This window comes from Muntiacus reevesi, chromosome 5, assembly GCF_963930625.1.
Source record: "Muntiacus reevesi chromosome 5, mMunRee1.1, whole genome shotgun sequence".
Classification (NCBI taxonomy): domain Eukaryota; kingdom Metazoa; phylum Chordata; class Mammalia; order Artiodactyla; family Cervidae; genus Muntiacus; species Muntiacus reevesi.
The window spans coordinates 76,362,503-76,383,552 of NC_089253.1; the positions used below are offsets into that span (position 1 = coordinate 76,362,503).

The 21,050-nt window shown below is 49.0% G+C and overlaps 1 protein-coding gene across 1 annotated transcript in view; it reads left to right on the plus strand.

Moving 5' to 3' along the window:
* The window catches only part of STUM (stum, mechanosensory transduction mediator homolog), a 63,311-nt gene that overhangs the window by 30,319 nt on the left and 11,942 nt on the right, over positions 1 to 21,050 (plus strand). The window contains exon 2 of the mRNA XM_065936752.1: positions 20,356 to 20,535. Within this exon, the coding sequence (XP_065792824.1) occupies positions 20,356 to 20,535 (180 nt within the window). The remainder of the gene's footprint in view (positions 1 to 20,355; positions 20,536 to 21,050) is intronic.

Below are 21,050 nucleotides of genomic sequence, written 5' to 3' on the forward strand. Positions count from 1 at the left end.
GGAAAGAAACATGTACTTTGGGGCTACTGTCTGTGTGGATTGGTTGTTACATATCTTGAAATGTTCCTGGCATTTCATTGCAGGGAGGGGGCTGTAGTCCCCTAAACCCTTTTTTTTTTTTTTTTTTTGTGGTCCCCTAAACCCTTTAAGGACATTTTCCCTGATGTGTGCTTGGGTCTGTTTGTGTTCACTTTGGGGGTGTGGGGTGCTCTGGGACACAAAGTCCTTATGCAGTTCACGTAGCTCCTTCTCAACAGGACTTTGGTCCCTTGTTGTCAGGCTGTCCCCCAAGGGCTTCTGTCCTTTCCCTGTCCTGTTCTCAGACCCTGATGGGTCTGCGGGAAGAATGGGAAAATACTTTGTGAACTGCACATCCCCCCCAAGAAGCTGGGTCATTTCCATTTCAGAAGGCAAAGTGATTAAGTATCCTGGGGACTGAATCCTGCAGGTGCCAAAGACAAGAACATCAATAATAATAACCACCCCGAGAGTGGAAGGGTGCCCAGAGAGGGGAAGTGCTGGCCGAGGTCCCGCAGTGAGTGCTAAGTGTCCAAGCCGGGCCAGAAGGCCACAGTGCGACTCTGCTCTCTTTTACCACTTGGCCTTTCCTAAGGAGTTTGGAGCATGTATAGGCAGCTGCTTTGTCTTCCCAGGACCTCAGCCTGTCTCTTATCCATGGGGCTGTGAAAAGCAGATCTGTCTCTTCAGCTTGTATAACCATCAGCTTCTCAGCTAAGGCGGTCCTGCGAGGGTTCTGCTTTAATGTGAGCTGTGTACAGACTGCAGAAGCGGGTCAGGGCGTGGGATGGGAGCCCAGTGGAGATGAACTTACCTGTAAGCTAACCACCCAGGCTTGCCCTCAAGCAGCTCATGGTCCGTTCAGGGTCAACCACGTGATCCCTGAGAAAAGACAGGAGGGCAGCAGAAATGGCAGAAACCCACAAACACACCTTGCACAGTTCTATAGACATACGTCTTTGGGCCTTAGCTGATGCCTCTGTGGAGATCTATTTATGTAATAAACTCTTACTAAAGGCCTGCCACGTGCCAGGCATTGTACTGGTGCCTGGAAGATACAGGGGAGAAAAATGCAAACCCTATTTCTAGTGTACTGATAGTTACAGCACTTTCATAGCACTTACTGGGAGCACCAAAGAATTGATGCTTTTAAACTGTGGTGTTGGAGAAGACTCTTGAGAGCCCCTTGGACAGCAAGGAGATCCAACCAGTTGATTTCCTAAGGAAATCAACCCTGAATATTCATTGGAAGGTCTGATGCTGAAGCTGAAATGCCAGTACTTTGGCCACCTGATGCAAAGAACTGGCTCATTGGAAAGACCCTGATGCTGGGAAAGATTGAAGGCAGGAGGAGAAGGGGGAGACAGAGGATGAGATGTTTGGATGGCATCACGGACTCAATGGACACGGGTTTGAGCAAACTCTGGGAAATAGTAAAGGATAAGAAAGCCTGGCGTGCTGCAGTTCATGGTGTCTCAAAGAGTCACACATGACTAAATGACTGAACGACAACAATGAGTGGGTGTCCTGCACTGTTCTAAGCACCAAACGCTTCCTGTAAAGTTGATGACAACACAGGAGAGGTAGAGATTTTTGCTCTCATTCTCAGATGAAGAAACTGAGGCCCAGAGAGGTTGAGAGATTGTCCAAGGTCACACAGGTGGTAAGGGGCAGAGCCATGGCTCAGACCCAGGGAGGCTGTGTTCAGAGTCAGCTTTCTTACCTTTTGGCTACACCCTTCAAAATGCTCGTAGCTTCTGCAGGGGGAGAGTGTACCTTCTTAGGACCACTCTCCACCCAGGAATTGTCCTCCATTCAGATTCATCAGATACTTGAGTGCCTTCTATGAGCCAATTATGCTTCTAGGCAATGTAGAGACCTCGAAGGTGGACCAGACGAGGCTGGGGCCCCTGAAGGCCTTCCACTGTGGTGAGAGAGCTACATGCAAGTGGTACATAGTAGCGATCAGAGGCCTGTGGGGGCCCCAGTGGAGAATGGGCTGGCACCCCTGGGCTCTGAGCTGGAGTGCCTGGGGAGGTTGTACAGCGAGAGGGAGTGTAAGCAGAGAAGACGGTGGGGGAGGATGGACAGCGAGCCAGTGGGCGGGTGAAGAAAAGGAAACCAGCAAAATCAGGTGAGAAGAGGTGGCCCGTAGGTAGGAAGCACAGCATGTGGGGCGGAGCCAGTGCTGCAGGGCTTGCCGCCCATTAGTGAGTTCTCTCCTGAGCCTGGCCTGGCCCCTTCCGGTCACAGTGGCTTGGGCAGAGCCTTCTCTGGACTGATCATGCCCAGTCTCCTGGTTGGTAACACAGACGTCCTCTCCACAGCTGAGGTTTCTCTGAGATTCCACTGAAATCTCATTTCCATTTTCAACCCCCTAGCCTTTCCTGCCTTTCCCTCCCTCCCCACTCATGTGTCTGCCCCATTGAGCATCACAGCTTCCGCGTCCCTTCCCCGTGGCCCCCTCGGCTGAGTCAGCCTACAGTCACCATAAGAGTTCCCAGCCTTCTCTTGGAAGCTCTGGTCCCAGGGGTGCCACTGCAACCCCACTGATAACCAAGGCTGCAGCTGGAATGATTGTGTGACCCCCTATACTATAGGGGTCAGGTCCAAGCCCCCCAGACCTACAGGAAGGCCTCCATCAGGCCAGCTGGTTTAAATTCTTGGCCCTTTCCTGAATTAAGTAGATTTATTAAATCCACTATGCTCTTTGCCCCTTTAAGAAACTAGCAAGTGGTGCAAAGTGCAGCCCCAGAGGTGGTCTCTCTAGAGAACAATCCATGGGAAGCCAGACCAATTCTGTCTGGCTCCTGTTTTCTGGAAAGGCTTTCTCAGGTCCTAGGAGAGGGTTTGAAGCCAAAACCTGGGTCCATCCCCTCCCTCCTGTTCTCTTTATGAAGTAGAGAGTCTCCAGTCCTCCAGCCTCTCATTCCCCTCTCCTGGTGGCCACTGGGTTTCTGAAAACAGGCCCAGTTGGTGTTTGGCTAGCTTTTACTGTATAACAAACCTCCTCTAGATGTAGCAACTTAAAACAGCAGCCTGTGGGTTGCAATGTGGGCTGGGTTCAGGAGGGCTGCACGGCTGGGGCCTCCTCCATGTGGTCGCATCCCCCAATGGATGGACTGGGCCTGTTCATGTGGTGCCTGGACAGAGCTGTATGAGAGCAAGTGCGGGCGCCTGTGGGTCTTGCCCTTGGCTTGCAACTGGTATGATGCCACTTCTAGCACATGTATCAGCCCGTGAAAGTCACAAGGCCAGGCTGTATTCAAAGGGTGGGGAGACAGGTTCTTTTCATGGGAGGAGGTGCAAAGCACATTGCAAAGAACATGGGTTCAGAGAGAACTGGGGCCCCTCCACAGCTGCTGAGGTTTATCTGAGATTCCACTGAAATCTCATTTCCACTTCCAACCCCCTGTCTCCTGCCTTCTACAATTGTCTACAGTTGGTTGTGTGTGTGTGAGTTGCTCAGTCGTGTCTGATTCTTTGCGACTCCATGGACTATAGCCCACCGGGCTCCTCTGTCCAAGGAATTCTCCAGGCAAGAATGCTGGAATGAGTTGCCATTCCCTTTGCCAAGGGATCTTCCCAACCCAGGGATCAAACCTAGGTCACCTGCATTGCAGACAGATTCTTTACTATCTGAGCCACCAGGGAAGCCCGACTATAGTTGGTCAATGTGACTTTACTCTAGGTCCTGTCTGCTAAATGAGGATAAAGATGTGGATTGTTGTGGGAATCGGGTGAGGTAATACATTGAAATTTTAATCTCTAATGCATGCTTGATACATTATAGATCCATCATCAGAGCTGTTAGTAATGAGTGTTGGAGGGTTGGGAAGGGATCTGTCTTTAGACATCAAGCACACATGTCTGGCCAAAAGGAAAGTAGAGGCATTTCTCTCTTCTTCCTCCCCAGTGCTTATTAGTCTGTCCCTGTCCACTTGGAGTGGTATCAGGGAGACCCTCCTCACTGGCCCCGTCATCTGTCTTTCCCATGGCCTTGTGGTCACCATAATCCTGCTCTCTGTCTCTGACTCAGCCTGTCATCCCTCAATGGGAGGTGGGGCAAGAGACATTAGTTCTGTGTCCAGAGGCACAGAAGTCAGATGGCCCTGCTACAGGGCCGATGAGCCTTTCTCGTCCTAGGCTGCTGCCTCCAGTTGTGTGGGTCAAAGGTGATACCACACATGGCTGGCACCTCTATGCTTTGGTAATAACATGTTCTGTTGGCCAGCCACAGAGCACAGTTTAAGATGAAGGAATGTAGACCTCCACCCCTTGATGGAAGAGTGTCAAAGAATTTGGGGTTACCTTTTGAAATCACACCTTCATTTTTAAAAAGATGGTCCAATTTGTCATTTCTCTGCTAGATTTTGTAACACATTTCTTCTCTGTTAGTGAACATCATGGACAATTTGCCAGCCTCATATTACCCTCTTTTTACTCCCCGCCCCCAAACTAAGATTTTCACTCAGGAATCCACACCCCAATGCAATCTGGGCATTATAAAGAAAGCTGACCCTACTTCTGGCTCCAGGGGTGAGCCCAATTGCTTAAGACAGTAAGTACCTTCCATCTTCTGCCAAATCGTTGGTTCAAAGGCGGGCATGTGACAGTCCACTCTGGGTAAACTTCAGGACTCTTGATTGGAATATTAGGACGGAAATGTCCTGTCTTCTCTGGGCAAGTGATATGTGAATGTGAAAACTGGCACTGCTACAATCATTTTGTCACCATGAGAGAAGTTGGTCTTGCAATAAAGTTGATGCCATGGAAGACAGAGAGGTGGAAGACATTGGGTCTGTGTTGAATCACTGAGTCATGGAATCAAACTAATCCTAAATTCTTATTAATAATAATACAGTGAACAGTGGTTAAGGACTTAGTGTGTTCCAGGCACCTTAAATGCATAATTTCTATTAAGCGTTACCAAGAGCCTGGATAAGGGTATTATTATAACTCCTACCTTACAGATGAAGAAATAGGTCAACAAATTTTTGATTAGGAGATAGGCCTCTGGAGGCAGAGTAATTTGCCCACGTCCCCACAGCCAGAAAACAATAATCAGGAATCGCGCTCAGCGGTCTGACCCTCAAGCCCACTTTTTCTAACCACTGCTCACACTGCCTTTCTGAACTTTTCCAATTATGTAAGCCAATGACTCCCTTTGTCCTTTGAGCCTATTGAGTTGCTTACTTCCAAAATGAAGAACTGCAGCAGACATCCCCTCTCTGCAGGCGTGGGATGCTCCCATGACGTGAGCTGCAACGTCAGCCCTGCGTGGGGAGAGCTGACCTGAGCCCAGCCCCAGGAGCTCCAGCAGGAAGCTGTCCCTGGCATGAAGCTCGCATTGGGGCCACTCCGCAAGGCCCAGCTCCAGGAAGGAGCAGGTGTGTCTGACTGCCGGGCCTATGGGGAGGCCCCAGCCAGACAGGGAGCACCTGAGCACCAACCCCAAATAGGCCTCCTGCTGCCCTCCCTCCTCCTCCCTGGCCCTCTGGGAGGCTGGGGCACCAGCTCAGCTTTTCCACTGTTACTGTCATGTGACTGCTGAATCCACTGTGGCTTCTCCAGGTCTCTTGGGACTAGAGTCCTTTCCTGGTTTCCAAACAGGAGCCCTCAGCTTCCTCCTTCTCCTCCCACCTCCAACAGGTGAGCCTGACCCTCCCATCTAAGAGCCCGGCTTTGCCAGCTTCACTGGGAAAGATGCTCTAGGACTGGGGGCTGCATTCCAGAGATGTTCCTGGATGTTCAGGGGCTTTTGTCGCAGCCCAGGTGTAGTCACACAGCATCATTTCTTTTCTGTGTTAGGTGTCTGCATGCCATCTGTCCTCTGGTTTAATTGACTGCAACATGATTTTCCCTGTCACCAATCATGTTACCGATAGGAATATGTGAAATCTGGCTGCTTGCTGAGCAAAAGCCAAGAAATAGGCCAGGTTGGTGGAAAGGAAAGTTTGCTTTACTTCAGATGCCAGCAACTGAGTAGGGGGTAGAGGATGGTGGACATCTGCCCAAAGGCCGATTCTCCCTGCACACCACCCTCCCGCCACTTGCCGCAGCAACCAGCAGGGCAAGAGCTTTTGTAGACAGAGTAGGAGGGGAGACTACACGCATAAACAATACAGTCATCTCTGACCATCATCTTCAAATTGGTCATCAGTGGTCTGACCAGTGTCATCTTGATTGTTTTAGATACAGTTAGTCTTCAGTTCCAGGGTCCATTTGTTCCCATTTCTCTGAGGCCAGTTCTCAGAATTGTGACAGCTTATATCATGAGTACAGTCTGGTCATCATGCAGTTCACTTCTCCTCCTGGTGTTTTAGTGTCTGGCTCAGAATATTAGCTATAGCCCTTGAGAACTGAAGGTCCTTGACTGTGCTTAATGACTGCATTATTATTATCTAGTCTCCTTTGAGTGTTTTCTTTGTTCCATATTTCTCACTTCTCTGGTTAAATTTATTCTTTGACTTAAGTGTTCCACAGACAAAAGGCAGGCAGAGGACATGGCAGGGGGCTGCAGGGACCATAGGGTCCTGCTCCGTTTCAGTAAGACACTGTTTGGTGGGCAACAGAATCAGATCTTAAGAGGGCCTGAAACTTTTTCTAACTGAAAAAAGGATTTGTTTTTATCTATTTATTTTGTCTGTGCTAGATTTTCATTGCTGTGTGTGGGCTTTTCTCTAGTTACAGCAACCAGAGGCTATTCTTCATTGAGGTGCTCCGACTTCTCATTGTGTGACTTCTCTTTTGTTTCAATGCATAGACTCTAGGCGTGCGGGCTTCAGTAGCTATAGCACATGGGCTCAGGAGTTGTGGAATCTTCCCGTAGCAGGAATCCAACCTGGGTCCTCTGCATTGGCAGGCAGCTTCTTATTCACTGAGCCACCAGGGAAGTCCCAAGAGAATTTGTTTTTGAAAATAGAGAAAAAGTTACCTCAAATTCTTCCCTGTGCTTTCTTGGTAGCTCAGACGGTAAAGAATCCACCTGCAATGCAGGCGACCTGGGCTCAGTCTCTGGGTTGAGAAGATCCCCTGGAGGAGGGCTTGTCAACCCACTCCAGGAGTCTTGCCTGGAAAATCCCCATGGACAGAGGAGCCTAGTGGGCTACAGTCCATGGGGTCTCAAAGAGTCGAACACGACTGAGCGACTAAGCACAGTTCTGCCACGGCGAAACAATTTCCATCTGCTTAATAAAGCCGCTTCAGTCCTTGCCCACAGATGTAAATAGTTTAAAATAGACCACTGTACAGTATACATACTATTTTTGTAGTTTCACGTAAAGCACTTGTCTGGCTTGCTGCAGAGTCATCATAATTGTAATTTTACTGGCCGCATAGTACTGTGACATATGGATGCATACAGAGCCTCCGTCTCCATGAGGCTGACATCGGGAACTCAGCAGTTATAATAAATCGTGTTTTAAGGTGGAATGAAGAGTAGTACCATTGGCTACACGCCACTAGGAGGGCAGGATTCATTGAAATTTTCAGCTTCACTCATGTTCAAGAATAACTCTTTGTTCATCAGGATTCTGCTCTGGCATCACCTCCTGGGGAAGATTCTCTGGGTCTCCCTGCCTGGAGTGAAGGTTCTCCCCTTGCTCCTTGTTCCATGTACTTTACATGCTCGAATTCAGTCCTCACATCCCTATGAGGCAGGCTACTATCATTACTTAACTTCAGATGGGGAAACTGAAGCCTAAAGAGGTTCAGTCACTTGTCAGGATCTCATGGCTTCTGCGGGGGGCGGGGAGGCGGGGTGCAGTCATTCTGGCTCCAGAGTCCCTTTAATAATGTGGGGCTCCCCTCCCTCTGCCCTGTCCCCCAGGACTGACCTCACGGATTGTGTCCATGACTTCTGTCTCTCACCACCTTGTGAGATTCGTCAGGGCTGGGACACTCCTGTTTGATGCATGTGGTTTTAGCCCAGTTCTTGGCACCCAGCAGGTGCTTCATAAATGCTGCCTGAATCCATGGAGGAAATGAGTGGATGAAATGAATTGGTATGATTTTAAGGGAGGGGCGACTTTGCACCCGGGAATGTGTGCCTCCAGGCCTGGGTGTCCTGATGGGGGGAGTTCCACCACCCCCTGTAGTGCACAGGTCAGGGGTCCCTGAGACCTCTGCTGCCGAGGGCTTCAGGCAGGATGCCAGGCCGAGCTGTCCTCCCTCCCGCCCCGTCTGGGGGGGCCACCTCGGGGCACCTGGGTCGGCTCCCCCAGCATCCCAGTGATGAGCGCCCTCGGGTGCTGGCACACCTGACTTCCTGCTCACTTGGGTGCCACAGGCCCAAGACAGCCTTATCCACTCACTTGACTCAATGAGGAGAGAGTGACTCCAATTCAACAATCTCAATGCAAGCAGATGGGAGCCGCCACAGAGATGTTATTTGTCATTTGGGTGATCAAATGAGGGTCAGCCATGAGCCCAGAGGCCTTGCCCATGTGGATGAGATGCCCGTTGAGTTCAGGGGTGGATGCCGAGTTCCCGAGTCTGTTGCTGCAGCAGTGTCCCCGGAGCAGCGCCTCAGGTTTCACCTCATTGCAGGTTCTCACCGCGGTGATCTCAGAAGGGCTCCCCAGCAGCTGTGACCCTGGGCAGAGCCCCTCTCTGTTTCTAACCTCAGTGTCTACCCATCCATGGAAATTGCATCTTGTCAGGTTGCAAATTCTGAAGAGATGGAAGCTGTGTTGTCTCCTTCAGCAAATGTCACTGCTGCCGCCGTTGCCCATCCGTCCACCGGACTGACCACCCTGAACACCGGTCCTGCTGGAAGGCAGGAGGGATGAAGCTCGGTCCCCTGGGGCCTCTGTGCCAGCCCGGGCTCTTTGCCCTGGTCAGTACACTGCTGCCCTCCTGGTCCCATCCCCACTTCCTTGGTTTATCCTCTGCCATTTAAGTCAGAATCTGTTGTGACAGGGCTCAAAACTGAGGAACTGAGACATTGCACGTGGTTATGTTTCTGTTCAGGCTGAAGATCTTGGGGAAAGCCTGGGGCCCCCGAGAGTCCAAGGGGTCCAGTTCAATCCTGCAGCTTGTCCAGGACTGGGAGTGTGTCTTGGAGCACGTCAGGGATCTGGCAGGGGAGGCTGAGGGCAGATGAGATTTGCTAACAAGCACAGGGAGGCTGATGCAGTGCCCAGTGCCATTAAAATTAATTACCAGTTGCAGTCAACCTGCCCTCTCACTCCCATCAGCTTGATGTCACGGTGGCGGCAGTAAGAGGGACAGAGGAGGGAGCTGGTCTCGTTTTCTCTGTCCTCAAAGGAAGGATGACAGATTTATTAGTGGGAGACGTGGGGGCTCCCTGTCCTCCTTCCTTTAAACCATGGAGCCTTTTCCATTGGAAAATCTAAGGCCCCATAGTGGCTGTAGTCTCGAACCAGGACTGTTACCTGCGGAGGTCTCACTTGTAAACCCCTTATCCACCCGAAGGCTTCTTCCTGGCTGCCTTTCCCCGAGTTCCTCAATCCTCAAGTTCCCCAGTGACTCCTCAGTGTTTGCCTGAGGCCCAGGGAGGAATACAGAGTGGGTGTCCTAGTCCTTTCTGACTAGGGAGAGGGGAGAGGAGGGGGCCCTGGGTGTGGGGTAGCACCTGGGGCTAAGGGCAAAGTGGTCCTGGGTACCTCACACCTACTCTTTACTGGGGGGACTGAAAGCTCACCTGTTCACCCTTCATTATTTTTCTTCCTTGAAACTGATGCTCGGAAAGGTTGTAATAAACTCATTTTCCCATCTCTAATTGGTCAGAGATGGATAGAATGTCTGCTCAGAGCTGCTGACAACAGGAGCAAACACCCCATTACTGCACTGAAATGATTAGCTTCCAACTTATAAGCCACCTTCTGATGAATTGCTGCCACCTCATTAGGGGTGGAATGGTGAGAACAGTTCACAAAGCCTTTTGCCACAAGTCCAGGATCTATGGGGCAAAGACACTGGCAGATTTTTTTTTTAATGTATTTTTATTTCTGTTGTATTGAGATATAACTGACATACAGTATTGTATAATGATTTGACTTACACACATCATGAAATGAATGTCCATCCTCTCATAAAGGAAGAAAATTAAAGAAATAGAAAAAAAATATCCTTTGTGATAAGAACTCTTAGGATTTATTCTCTTAACAACTTTCATATGTAACATGTTGTTGTTGTGTAGTTGCTAAGCTGTGTCCAGCTCTACAATCCCGTGGATTGTAGCCCACCAGGCTCCTCTGTCCATGGGATTCTCCAGGCAAGAATACTGGAGTGGCTTGCCATTTCCTTCTCTAGGGGATCTTCCTGACCTGGAGATGAAACCTCCTTCTCCTGCATCTCCTGCATTGGCAGGTGGCTTTTTTACCACTGAGCCACCTGGGAAGCCCCATATATAACATAGGTCAGGGTTAATTATATTTATCACATTGTACATTGCATCACTAATACTTATTTATCTTATAACTGACTGGAATTTGGTACCTTTTGACTACTTCATCCAGTTCCACCTTCTCCCACTCTGTCTCTGGTAACCACAAATCCCATCTCTTTTTCTGTGAATGTGTTTGTTTTTGAAGTATAATTGACGTATAACACTATATTAGTTCATGTTACACAACATAGTGATTTTATATTTCTTACATTTCAAAATGATCGTGATAAGTCTAGTTATCATCTATTGCCATATAAAGATATTATATAATTATTGATTGTATTACCCACAGTGTACATTTCATACCGATGACTCATTTATTTTGCAACTGGAAGTTTGTACCTCTTAATTTCCCTCACCTATTTCTCTCCTCCCCCTCTGGCAACCGACAGTTTGTTCTCTGTGTTTTTGACTCTGTTTCTGTTTTGTTATGTTTGTTCATTTGTTTTGTTTTAGATTCTACATATAAGCGAAATCACACAGTATTTGGCTTTCTCTGACTTATTTCACTTAGCATTAATACCCTCTAGGTTTATTCATATTGTTGCAAATGGCAAGATTTCATTCTCTTTTTATGGCTGAGTAGAATTCAATTTATCCATTCCTTATCCATTCATCTATTGGTGGACACCTAGGTTGCTTCTTTACCTTGGCTATTGTAAATAATGCTGCAAAGAACATAGACTATATCTTTTCTGATTAGTGTTTTCATTTTCTTCAGATAAATACTCATAAGTGGAAATGCTAGCTCATATGGTAGTTCTATTTTTAATTTGTTGAGGATCTTCCATACTGTCTTTCACAGTGGCTGCACCAACTTGCATCCTCCCAAAGAAGAGTTCATGAGCGTTTCCTTTTCTCCACATCCTCACCAGCACTTTTTTTCTTTTTTTTTTTTTCTGATGATAGCCCTTCTGACGGGTGTGAGGTGATATCTCATTGTGGTTTTGATTTGCATCTCCCTGATGGTTAGTGATGTTGACCATCTTTCCGTGTGCCTGTTGGCCATCTGTATATCTTCTTTGGAATTCAGTCTGTCCAGAAATTTCCCAGATAAGAATACTAAAGTGGGTTGCCGTTTCCTGACCCAGGGATCGAACCCACCTCTCCTGCATTGGCAGGTGGATTCTTTGTCACTGAGCCGCCAGGGAAGCCCTACTTAGGCCACGGGCGCTTTGAAACTATCTTGATTCTGTCTTCCTAGGGGTTTTGTCCAGAATCGTTTATGAACTTCCGGTCACTTCTTTTTCCTCTCCTTTTCCATTTCCAGTTGAAATGGTTGGATAATGATGAAAACTTGATGACCAGACCAGCTGAATTAGAATCTCAGTGTTGTTTGACCCAGGAAGATGTATTTTCAGCACAATTTCCATTGCTTCTTATGCTGCCCTCCCCGCCCACCAGGTTTGAGAAATGGAATCTTATAGAACTGGGTTTGACCCTGAACGTGATCTCCCATTTATCTCATTCTGGCTCTGAGTTGGACACAGTCAGCAGTGGGCTGTGTTCTGTAGGGTGTGGCTTGTCCTTTCATTAGGCTGTGAAGTCCAGACCAGAGCTTCCCTTACATTTCTTTCTTGAGGCTCACATTCAAAGTTTTGCAGAGAAAGAGCTGTGCTCAACCAACCCTCCCTGGAGGAGTGATGGAGGGCATCCAGGTGTAAATCTCAGTCACTGGTGAGCGGCACATCTTAATGATCACAGAGCCAGCTGCAGGTGATGCCTGGAATCCAACTGGACTTCCTGGCCTCCGTTCCAGGGGAGCACATTTTCTTGGGAGCAGCTGCTTCAGAGGAAATCTTTACCCTTCTCCCCATTGTGACCCTCCCCATTCCCCCGCCAACCTGCTTTAAGCTCAGAACCTTCCACCACCTCCTTGTGAGTCATGAGAAAACCTGAGCCTGATGGGACTCCTGAAGGATAATTTCAGCTCCCAGGCTCCATCCTGATGGGAGACTGCCAGCTCGCTTTGCCTTGCTTCTCCTCCTCCTGTCCCCATCACCTCCCCAGGACCATTTGGGACATTCAGGATGGAAGTGAAAGAACCCTTCCCTCCCACTGCCCACTCCTGGAGCCTCAGCCCGAGCTCCTTGGGGAAGCCAGTGATCTCAGCAGAGCCCTGATGGCCAGAGAGGACTGTGGCTGCAAAGCCCTCTGGCGTCTTTGCTATAAGTCTCTATGGGCTGGGGGCAGCGTCCTCCTCAGGCTTCTCCACCCATCTGTCTCCATGTAGGACACAGAGTGCATATGTCTGCACCTAGCTTCCAGGTGTCTTTCAGCAAACTGATTATTGTAGTTGACAGCTCAGTTCATTACCATCCTTTTCCTTTGTGCCAGTCAGTGTTTGGCTGGACCTTGTTGCTGTTTAATCAATCAGTCATGTCCAACTCTTTGTGACGTCATGGACTGTAGCCAGCCAGGCTCCTCTGTTCTATGCAATTCTCCAGGCAAGGAAATACTAGAGTCGGTTGCCATTTCCTTCTCCTGGGAATCTTCCCAACCCATGGATTGAAACTGCATCACCTACATCACACGTGGGTTCTTTACCATTGAGCCCCCAGGGAAGCCCTGATTGGACCTTGGCCCCTGCCAGAAACATTGTGGCCAGGCCCCTGCCTCTGCTGTGGAGGACAGCTTCCCTGACTGAGATCTGAGTCTTGTGGGGGATGCTTTGGGACAGAGTTAAAGGCCAGAATTGTGGGCTAATTTCCTACCAGGTTGTGTGTTTCTCTGGTTCTCTATCTGGGAGGTCAATCTGTCCACCTATCAGGGAAGGATTCTCAAGCCTGATTGTGTGTTGGAATCAGCTGGGGGAATGCTTCTTTTCTGATCTCAAACAAGCAGTCCCTGGACCCATCCCTGTGCCTCTGGTGGCCTGGAGGCACCCTGCAACCTGCGTTTGTTTAAACCTCAGTTCAGTTCAGTTCAGTCACTCAGTCGTGTCCGAATCTTTGTGATCCCAAGGACTGCAGCATGCCTGGCTTCCCTGTCCATCACCAACTCCTGGAGCTTGCTCAAACTCATGTCCATTGAGTTGAGGTGATGCCGAACAACCATCTCATCCTCTCGCCCCCTTCTCCTCCTGCCTTCAATCTTTCCCAGCATCAAGGTCTTTTCCAGTGAGTCAGTTCTTTACATCATGTGGCCAAAGTATTGGAGTTTCAGCTTCAGCCTCAGTCCTTCCAATGAGTATTCAGGACTGATCTCCTTTAGGATGGACTGGCTGGATCTCCTTGCAGTCCAAGGGACTCTCAAGGGTCTTCTCCAACCCCACAGTTCAAAAGCAACAGTTCTTTGGCACTCAGCTTTCTTTATAGTCCAACTCTCACATCCACACATGACTACCAGGAAAACCATAGCTTTGACTAGATGGACTTTTTTCAGCAAAGTAATGTCTCTGCTTTTTAATATTCTATCTAGGTTGATCATAGCTTTTCTTCAAAGGAGCAAGCATCTTTTAATTTCATGGCTGCAGTCACCATCTGCAGTGGTTTTGGAGCTCCCCAAAATAAAGTCTCCCACTGTTTCCATTGTTTGCCCATCTATTTGCCATGAAGTGATGGGACTGGATGCTATGATCTTAGTTTTCTGAATATTGAGTTTTAAGTCAACTTTTCCACTCTCCTCTTTCACTTTCATTAAGAGGCTCTTTAGCTCTTCTTTGCTTTCTGCCATAAGGGTGGTGTCATCTGCATATCTGAGGTTATTGATATTTATCCCAGAAATCTTGATTCCAGCTTGTGCTTCACCCAGCCCAGCATTTCGCATGTTGTACTCTGCATAGAAGTTAAATAAACAGGGTGACAATATACAGCCTTGACATACTCCTTTCCCAATTGGGAAGTAAATTTCCATTTGGAAATAAATAAACCTCAGTTGGAGAGTTCTAACGTGTGAACCAGTTCACCTTTTCACCTGGTCAAAAACCTTGCTACCTGCTTCTCTGGTCTGGTTATATCTTCATCCTCTCCCTCCCTGCCAGCTTCTCCTCAGCAGCCATACAAGCTTGAGTTTCTCCCAAGGACTTTGGAGAGAGGGGTCCTCTCCCATGTTCTCGAATCCTCACCTCTTTTTCTCCCTGAAACTCTGATATCCTGCTCCCTGATCTCAGCCCCTCAGCTTCTCAGACTCTCCCTGAGGCCACTGGTGACTTAATTCGACCCGGGACCCGCCTGTCCCCACTCCATCTCTGCAGCAGGTGACCCTGTCCACCAGCTCCTCTTCCTTGAGACTCCTCTGTGTCTGGGACACACACTCTCACCTCTCTCTGATTGCCCCCCCCCCCGTCCCCTTGGTGGTCTTGATGTCCCCTGGTTCTTTCCTTGAATTCCACCCCCTCCTGGGTAACCCTATTCATTTTGATGACTTCCGCTACCTGCAGGCGACCCTCCTGAGCCTGTCTCCAGCTCGGCTCTGCTCAGCCCATGGGTACCGCCCTCACTGGGCTCCCCCCCTGGTTTATGGCTCCACACTCACCACATAGTGTGGGAAACCAGACCCCCAGACCCAACTGTGCCCCCTTCTCCCTTCTCTGAAGTGAACAGGCCCCTCAGTCCCCAGGACACCCCCTCCTCCTTCTGGGGGTCCTTCTCTTGCCTGCACCCACTACCGTGCCTCCCTGCCCACCTCATCTCACCTCACCTCCCAGACTCTGCCTTATCCCTTCTGCCCCGTCCTCCCCTTGGGGGTCTCAACCCTGACCTGTGATTCCCCACTGAAACCAGCCTTCTCAGGCTGCCTGGTTGCCTGGAAGAGGAAGCCAGGCCCCATAGCAAGGCCCTCAGGGCCCCTCCAGTCTGACAGCTGCCCACCTCCAGCCCTGTTTTTCATCCCTGCCCGGCACGTGGCACCCTGTGCTCAGCGCCCTGTACCCGCAAAGTCCCCTGCCACCCTCTGGGCTTCTGGACGGACATGCTAGGTTGTCTCTGGGGTATTCTTCCCTCCTCCCCTTGACTCTTTCCCACTGGCTTTCTAGACCTTTCCCCTCATCACGTTTTCTTCTGTGACTTTTTTCCTGATAAACCAAACTTGATTCGTCACTGTTCTTTCTGGAACCCAGTGTCCCCACCAGAGCGTGAGCTCCCCGCAAGGGACCCAGCCAGCCTCCACCACCAGCCTGCGCTCTCTGTTCCAGGGCCTGGCACTGGCTCGGGGTTGGGGCTCATGGAATAAACTAGAACTAACTGGTTGCTGTTGGGAGTGGGGGGCTCTTTCTTTAGCAAGTAAGACTCATTTAAATAATACCTCTTCATATGCAACTGTGCTAAAATCATTCTTTTAAATTCCTGTTGAATAGATTAAAACGATGTTTGTTGTTGTAAATCCCTTCGCTTAATGCTGACCTTCTATGGCATGTGCATGCGTGTGTGCTAAGTCGCTTCAGTCGTGTCCAACTCTGCAGCACTGTGGACTGTAGCCCACCAGTCTCCTCTGTCCATGGGATTCTCCAGGCAAGAATACTGGAGTGGGTTGTCATGCCCTCCTCTGGGGGATCTTCCCAACCCAGGGATCCAACCCACATCTCTTGTCTCCTACATTGGCAGGTGGATTCTTTACCACTAGTGCCACCTGAGAAGCCCTTCCATGGCATATATTACCTTATATGGCAAAAGGGGTGACATCACCAACTCAATGGACATGAGTCCGAGCAAACTCCAGGAGATGGTGAAGGACAGGGCAGCCTGGTGTGCTGGCAGTCCAGGGGGTCACAAAGTGTTGGACGTGACTGAGTGACTGAACAAAAACAACAAATGGCTAAAGGGACCTACCACCATTGTTTCCTAGTAAATGAAATTATTTATCCAAATTGATAATTTGGATAATTAATAATTTATCCAGATTGATGCAACTGCAGGTATTGTATGTACATATTGTACAAATTGGTATGTGAATAATGTGCTTTTATTTTTATACATGTCTTAGTTTGTCAATGTGGGTAAAAGAATAGTGCCTGAAAGTCCTTCCCACACCACACCCATGTTGTCTTTTAAATAAAATGTGGGTCAGCCCAGCTTCCCCAGCAGATAAGCCTTCCTTTTTGCTGATGTTGCTTGTCTCCAGGGCAGCAGGCTGGCTAGGCCTCCCTGCCTCCATGGCAAGCAACTAGATGCATGAAGAGGCTCACTGGCCTCTAATCAGTTTAGTAATTCTGGTGAGATTCCATTTTTTGGCAGAGGATGGATTAGATGAACTTTTAACTAAGAATCTCTGAGTTCAGGGGTTTCCTTATGCTCAAATTTTTCATATCAGATACATGTTAGGCTAAGCCATATGAAATTTCTGTTATTCAGCTACTCTGACCTACAAAGATGGTGATTTCTTATGGTTCAGTCTAGCAAAAACTTGTTCCCATTTCCTAGGCAGGACGACCATGGCGAGGCCACAGCTACAAAGAGACAGGGGGTCACAGAACCTCAGCCAGATCCCACTGAGTCAGGACACTGTTGGCCAGAGTCAGCGCAACGTCTGCTTCCATGAAGGACATTGGCCGGGGCAGGACTGGGGGCATGTGGAGAGGTTCAAGAGTATTTTGAAAATCATTGAGGATGAAGTTTCTTTCCTTTTCCCCTCCAATTCTTTTTATTGTAGTAAACTACACAGAATGTGAAATTTGCCATCTTATCCATTCTTAAGTGCACAATTCAGGGGCATTAAGCACATTCAAATTGCTGTGCACCCATCACCACCATCTGTCTCCAGAACTCTTTTATCTTACAATACTGAAACTCTGTACACATTAAACAATAGCTCCTCATAACCTCCTCCCCCACACCTTGGCAACCAGCATCCTATTTCCTATTCCTACGATTCTGACTACTCTAGGTAACTCATATAAGTGAAATAATACATTTGTCTTTTTGTAACTGGCTTATTTCACTTTAACGTAATGTCATCAGGGCTCATCTATGTTGTAGCATGTGCCAGAATTTCCTCCCTTTTTAAGGATGTATACTATTCCATGATATGCATAGATCATGTTTTGCTTGTCCATTCATCCATCTATAGACACTTGGGTTGCCCCCATGTTTCAGCTATTGTGAATGATACTGCAATGAACACAGGCATACTAATATCTCTTTGAGACCTTACTTTCAATTCTTTTGGGTATATACCCAGAAGTGGAATTCCTGGGTTATATGGCAACTCTATTTTTAATTTTATTGAGGAAGGGCCATACTGTTTTCCATAACTTTCCTTAATTTTTAATGTAAGGCTGGAACACCCTAGACTGAAAAGAGCTCAGGCTTCCACTGTGGACAAATCTGGGTTTAAATCTGGGTTCTACTCTGTGGACAAGTCATTTAGCCTCTTTGATCTTTGGTTTCCCCATCTGTAAAGTATGGATAATAATAACCATCAGGAACTGTCATAAGAATTAGAGATAGTGTGGGTCGGAGAGGGTGGTAGCATGTTGTAATGTCCTATAGGGATGCATTAAATGACACCTGTGTTAATTTTACTTAGTATTTCCTCCACATGCTCCTGTTCACCTTCTACCATCTTGCCGCTTTGACTGTGTTTTTTTAATGGTGTCATCTAGTGTTTATCTCATGTCTCACAGCATGATACATAAGCAGAGGCAATGGATGGTGACATATACATTCTAATGGTCCCTGCATCCTATTTCCTTCCATGTCCACTACTAAGCCCTGAATTCTTGTCCCCATCACTTTTCAGTTCTCCTTTCTCCAAGTTTGTCTTTCTCATCAGATAGTGGTGGGGTCAGTGCCTACCCATGCGTGAGACCTTGGACAAGATACTTAATCCTCTTTTTAAAATTAATTAATTTATTTATTTTTGACTGTGCTGGGTCTTTGTTGCTGTGCAGGCTCTTTCACTAGTTGTGGCGAGTGGGAGCTACTCTTTAGTTGTGGTGCTCAGGCTTCTCATTGTGGTGGCTTCTCTTGTTGTGGAGCACTCAGGCTCTGGAGCTCAGGCTCAGTAATTGTGGGGCCCGGGCTTTGTTGCTCCAAGGCATGTGGGATCTTCCCAGACCAGGAAGCAAACCCGTGTCTTCTGCATCGGCTCGAGGATTCTTAACCACTGGACCACCAGGGAAGTCTGAGATACTTAATTCTTGACTCTGAGTGTGTGTGCGCACTTTAAAATGTAGGTTTTGTCATTATTAATAGTGAGGTATGGTGAGGCCAGCAGATCAGGAAATGACAGTCATTGGAAAGATAGTTTGTTACTCACAGTTCCTAAGAGGAGAGGGCATACCACACTTTGGAGGTACACATGTGGAAGGACCAGGGACCATTAGAAGGCAGAGGAAGTTAGGGGGAGACTTGGGCAGGAAACTTTGCTGTGATTTCCATGGGAAGGAATGTTAAGACAGGTCAAGCAGGCTTAGGATGGGCTGGTGTTCCCCAGGGTGTAGGGACACCCTGAGCTGTCTGGTGCCTGGCTCTGAGTGATTAAGACAGAGAAGAGTGACCCAGAGGGTGATAGTCTGTAAAAGAGCAGTCTGGGTGTGCATTCTCAATTGTTTGTCTTGCAAAAGAAAGTCATTTGCTATCCCTAGGAATTGGCTAGCCCTGGGAGGCAGATCTCTAGAGAGTCAGAAAGTCTCCAGATACCAAAGCATCAGAAACTCCAGGTTAATGCAATATGTAAGATAGTGTGATAGACAGAATGATGCCCACCCCCAGAGATATCCATATCCTGATCCCAGAACCTGCAAAGATGCTACCTTACATAAAAAGGAAGGACTTTTCAGATGTGACTAATTTAAGGATCTTAAAAATATGGGGCTTACCCTGGATTATCCAGTGGGCCCAAGATAATCAGAAGGGTCCCTATAAGAGAGAGACAGGAGGATCATAGTCAGAGGGAGAAGATGTAAGGATGGAAGCTGAGGTCTGAGAGGAGAGATGTACAGCTCCTGGCTTTGATGACGAAGGGGCCATGAGCCAAGGAATGCGGGCAACCTTGAGGAAATGGAAAAGGCAAGGAAACCATTGTCCCCCAGAGACTCCAGAAAGGACCCAGCTCTGAGGACCCATTTCAGACTTCTGATCTCCAGCATTGTGTTGCTTTAAGCCACTAAGTTTGCAGTAACTTGTTACAGCAGCCATCGAGAATTCACACAGATAGGAGGAAGGCCAACTAACTTGCAGCGTTATTACGAGGCTCAGAGCCCCTGTAGGAAAGAGCCTGGCTTGAGAGAAGTATCAATAAAAATGTAACGATATTATTAATACCTGCAGGGCTCTGGGAAACGTGGGATGAGGTAAGGACCATGGACACACCCACCACGTTGCTTTGTGCCTTGTGGCTGCTCAGAAAATCTCGGGCTCTCTGTCCCTCCTCTTACAGGTCTGGGGTGTCTGGGAGAGCCCCTTGAAGGAAGGGTTCTTCTCCCGCCCCGACCACCACGGGCCCCAGCCCCCCAAAAAAGAGGCTCAACAGGAAGGGTTCTGGGAGATGCACCTTGGCATGAGCTTACTCCCCTCTGCAAGCACTGTGGTCAGTGTGTGTGCTGGGAGTCATTTCCTGAATTTACCCTCTGAGTGGCTTCCCTGTCCCCTCAATGACTCCAGCTCCTACCTCTGGACTCTTAGGCCTTAAGGATCTTTGCCACACGAGGTTGGTGTCCTTTCCACCTGTTGCCTATTGTCCTATCAAGGGGCTGCACTGTGGCTCTTTAATGGCAGGGATGGATTGTTAGGTGACATCTGTGTTCCCCTGAGGCCTCAGGACTATGCGGGGTCCTTGGCCATCCAGGGCCATGCCTCCTCCAGGCTGGTACATTGACATCTCTAGCATGGGCACCAGTGGTCTAAGCAGCCAAGTGCTGGACGTGAGCTGTTCCTCTCGGAGCTCCCAGAGGGCGAGCCGCTGGGGCTCCAGCTCGTGATGGGCACATGTGCCGCTGTGTCTCCCAGCGCCCTCCAAAGGCTGTCCCTACTGGCCTCTCACAGGGACGTTCGTCTCGGCCTTCACCGTGCTGTGTGGCGCCCGCACGGACCTCCCGGACAGGCACGTGTGCTGTGTCTTCTGGCTGAACATCGCCGCGGCCCTCATCCAGATCCTCACGGCCATCGTCATGGTGGGCTGGATCATGAGCATCTTCTGGGGCATGGACATGGTCATCCTCGCCAGTGAGTAGCTGCTGGGGCCCCACCTCCCTGTGGGGCTGGGGCTGGGCCGGGGTGCGGGGAGCAGGGCTGGAGGAGGGGCGGGGGCTGGTCGTTTGTTTGTGATCCTGTTGGGGGGCAGGTGGGGGCTTCTCAGGGAGATCTGCATGGCTGGGCCTGCTCCTCCCCCAAGGGCTCACTGGTGTCTGTAGCCGTCTGGCCTAGGGGACTCTCCCCTCATGCCCAGCCCTGGGGCCTACAGGGTATCATGAGACCACCAATCAGAGACTTGAGCCAGAGGGCGTGAATAAGGGAGGGAGAGAGTGCCTGTTCAGCTCAGACGCACCAGGCATCACGTTTGTCAAGGAAACAGCCCGCTTGACAACACTGGGGTAGCAAGGGTGTAGCCCATGTGAGCTCAGTCCCTTGTGCCTCCATCATGCCATTTCCAGAAAGAAGGAACAGGCCACCGGGCCTGCTTGTGCTCAGGAAACCCTGTAACTGCTTTTTACTTAACAGCCAGAACAGCATAATTTCAA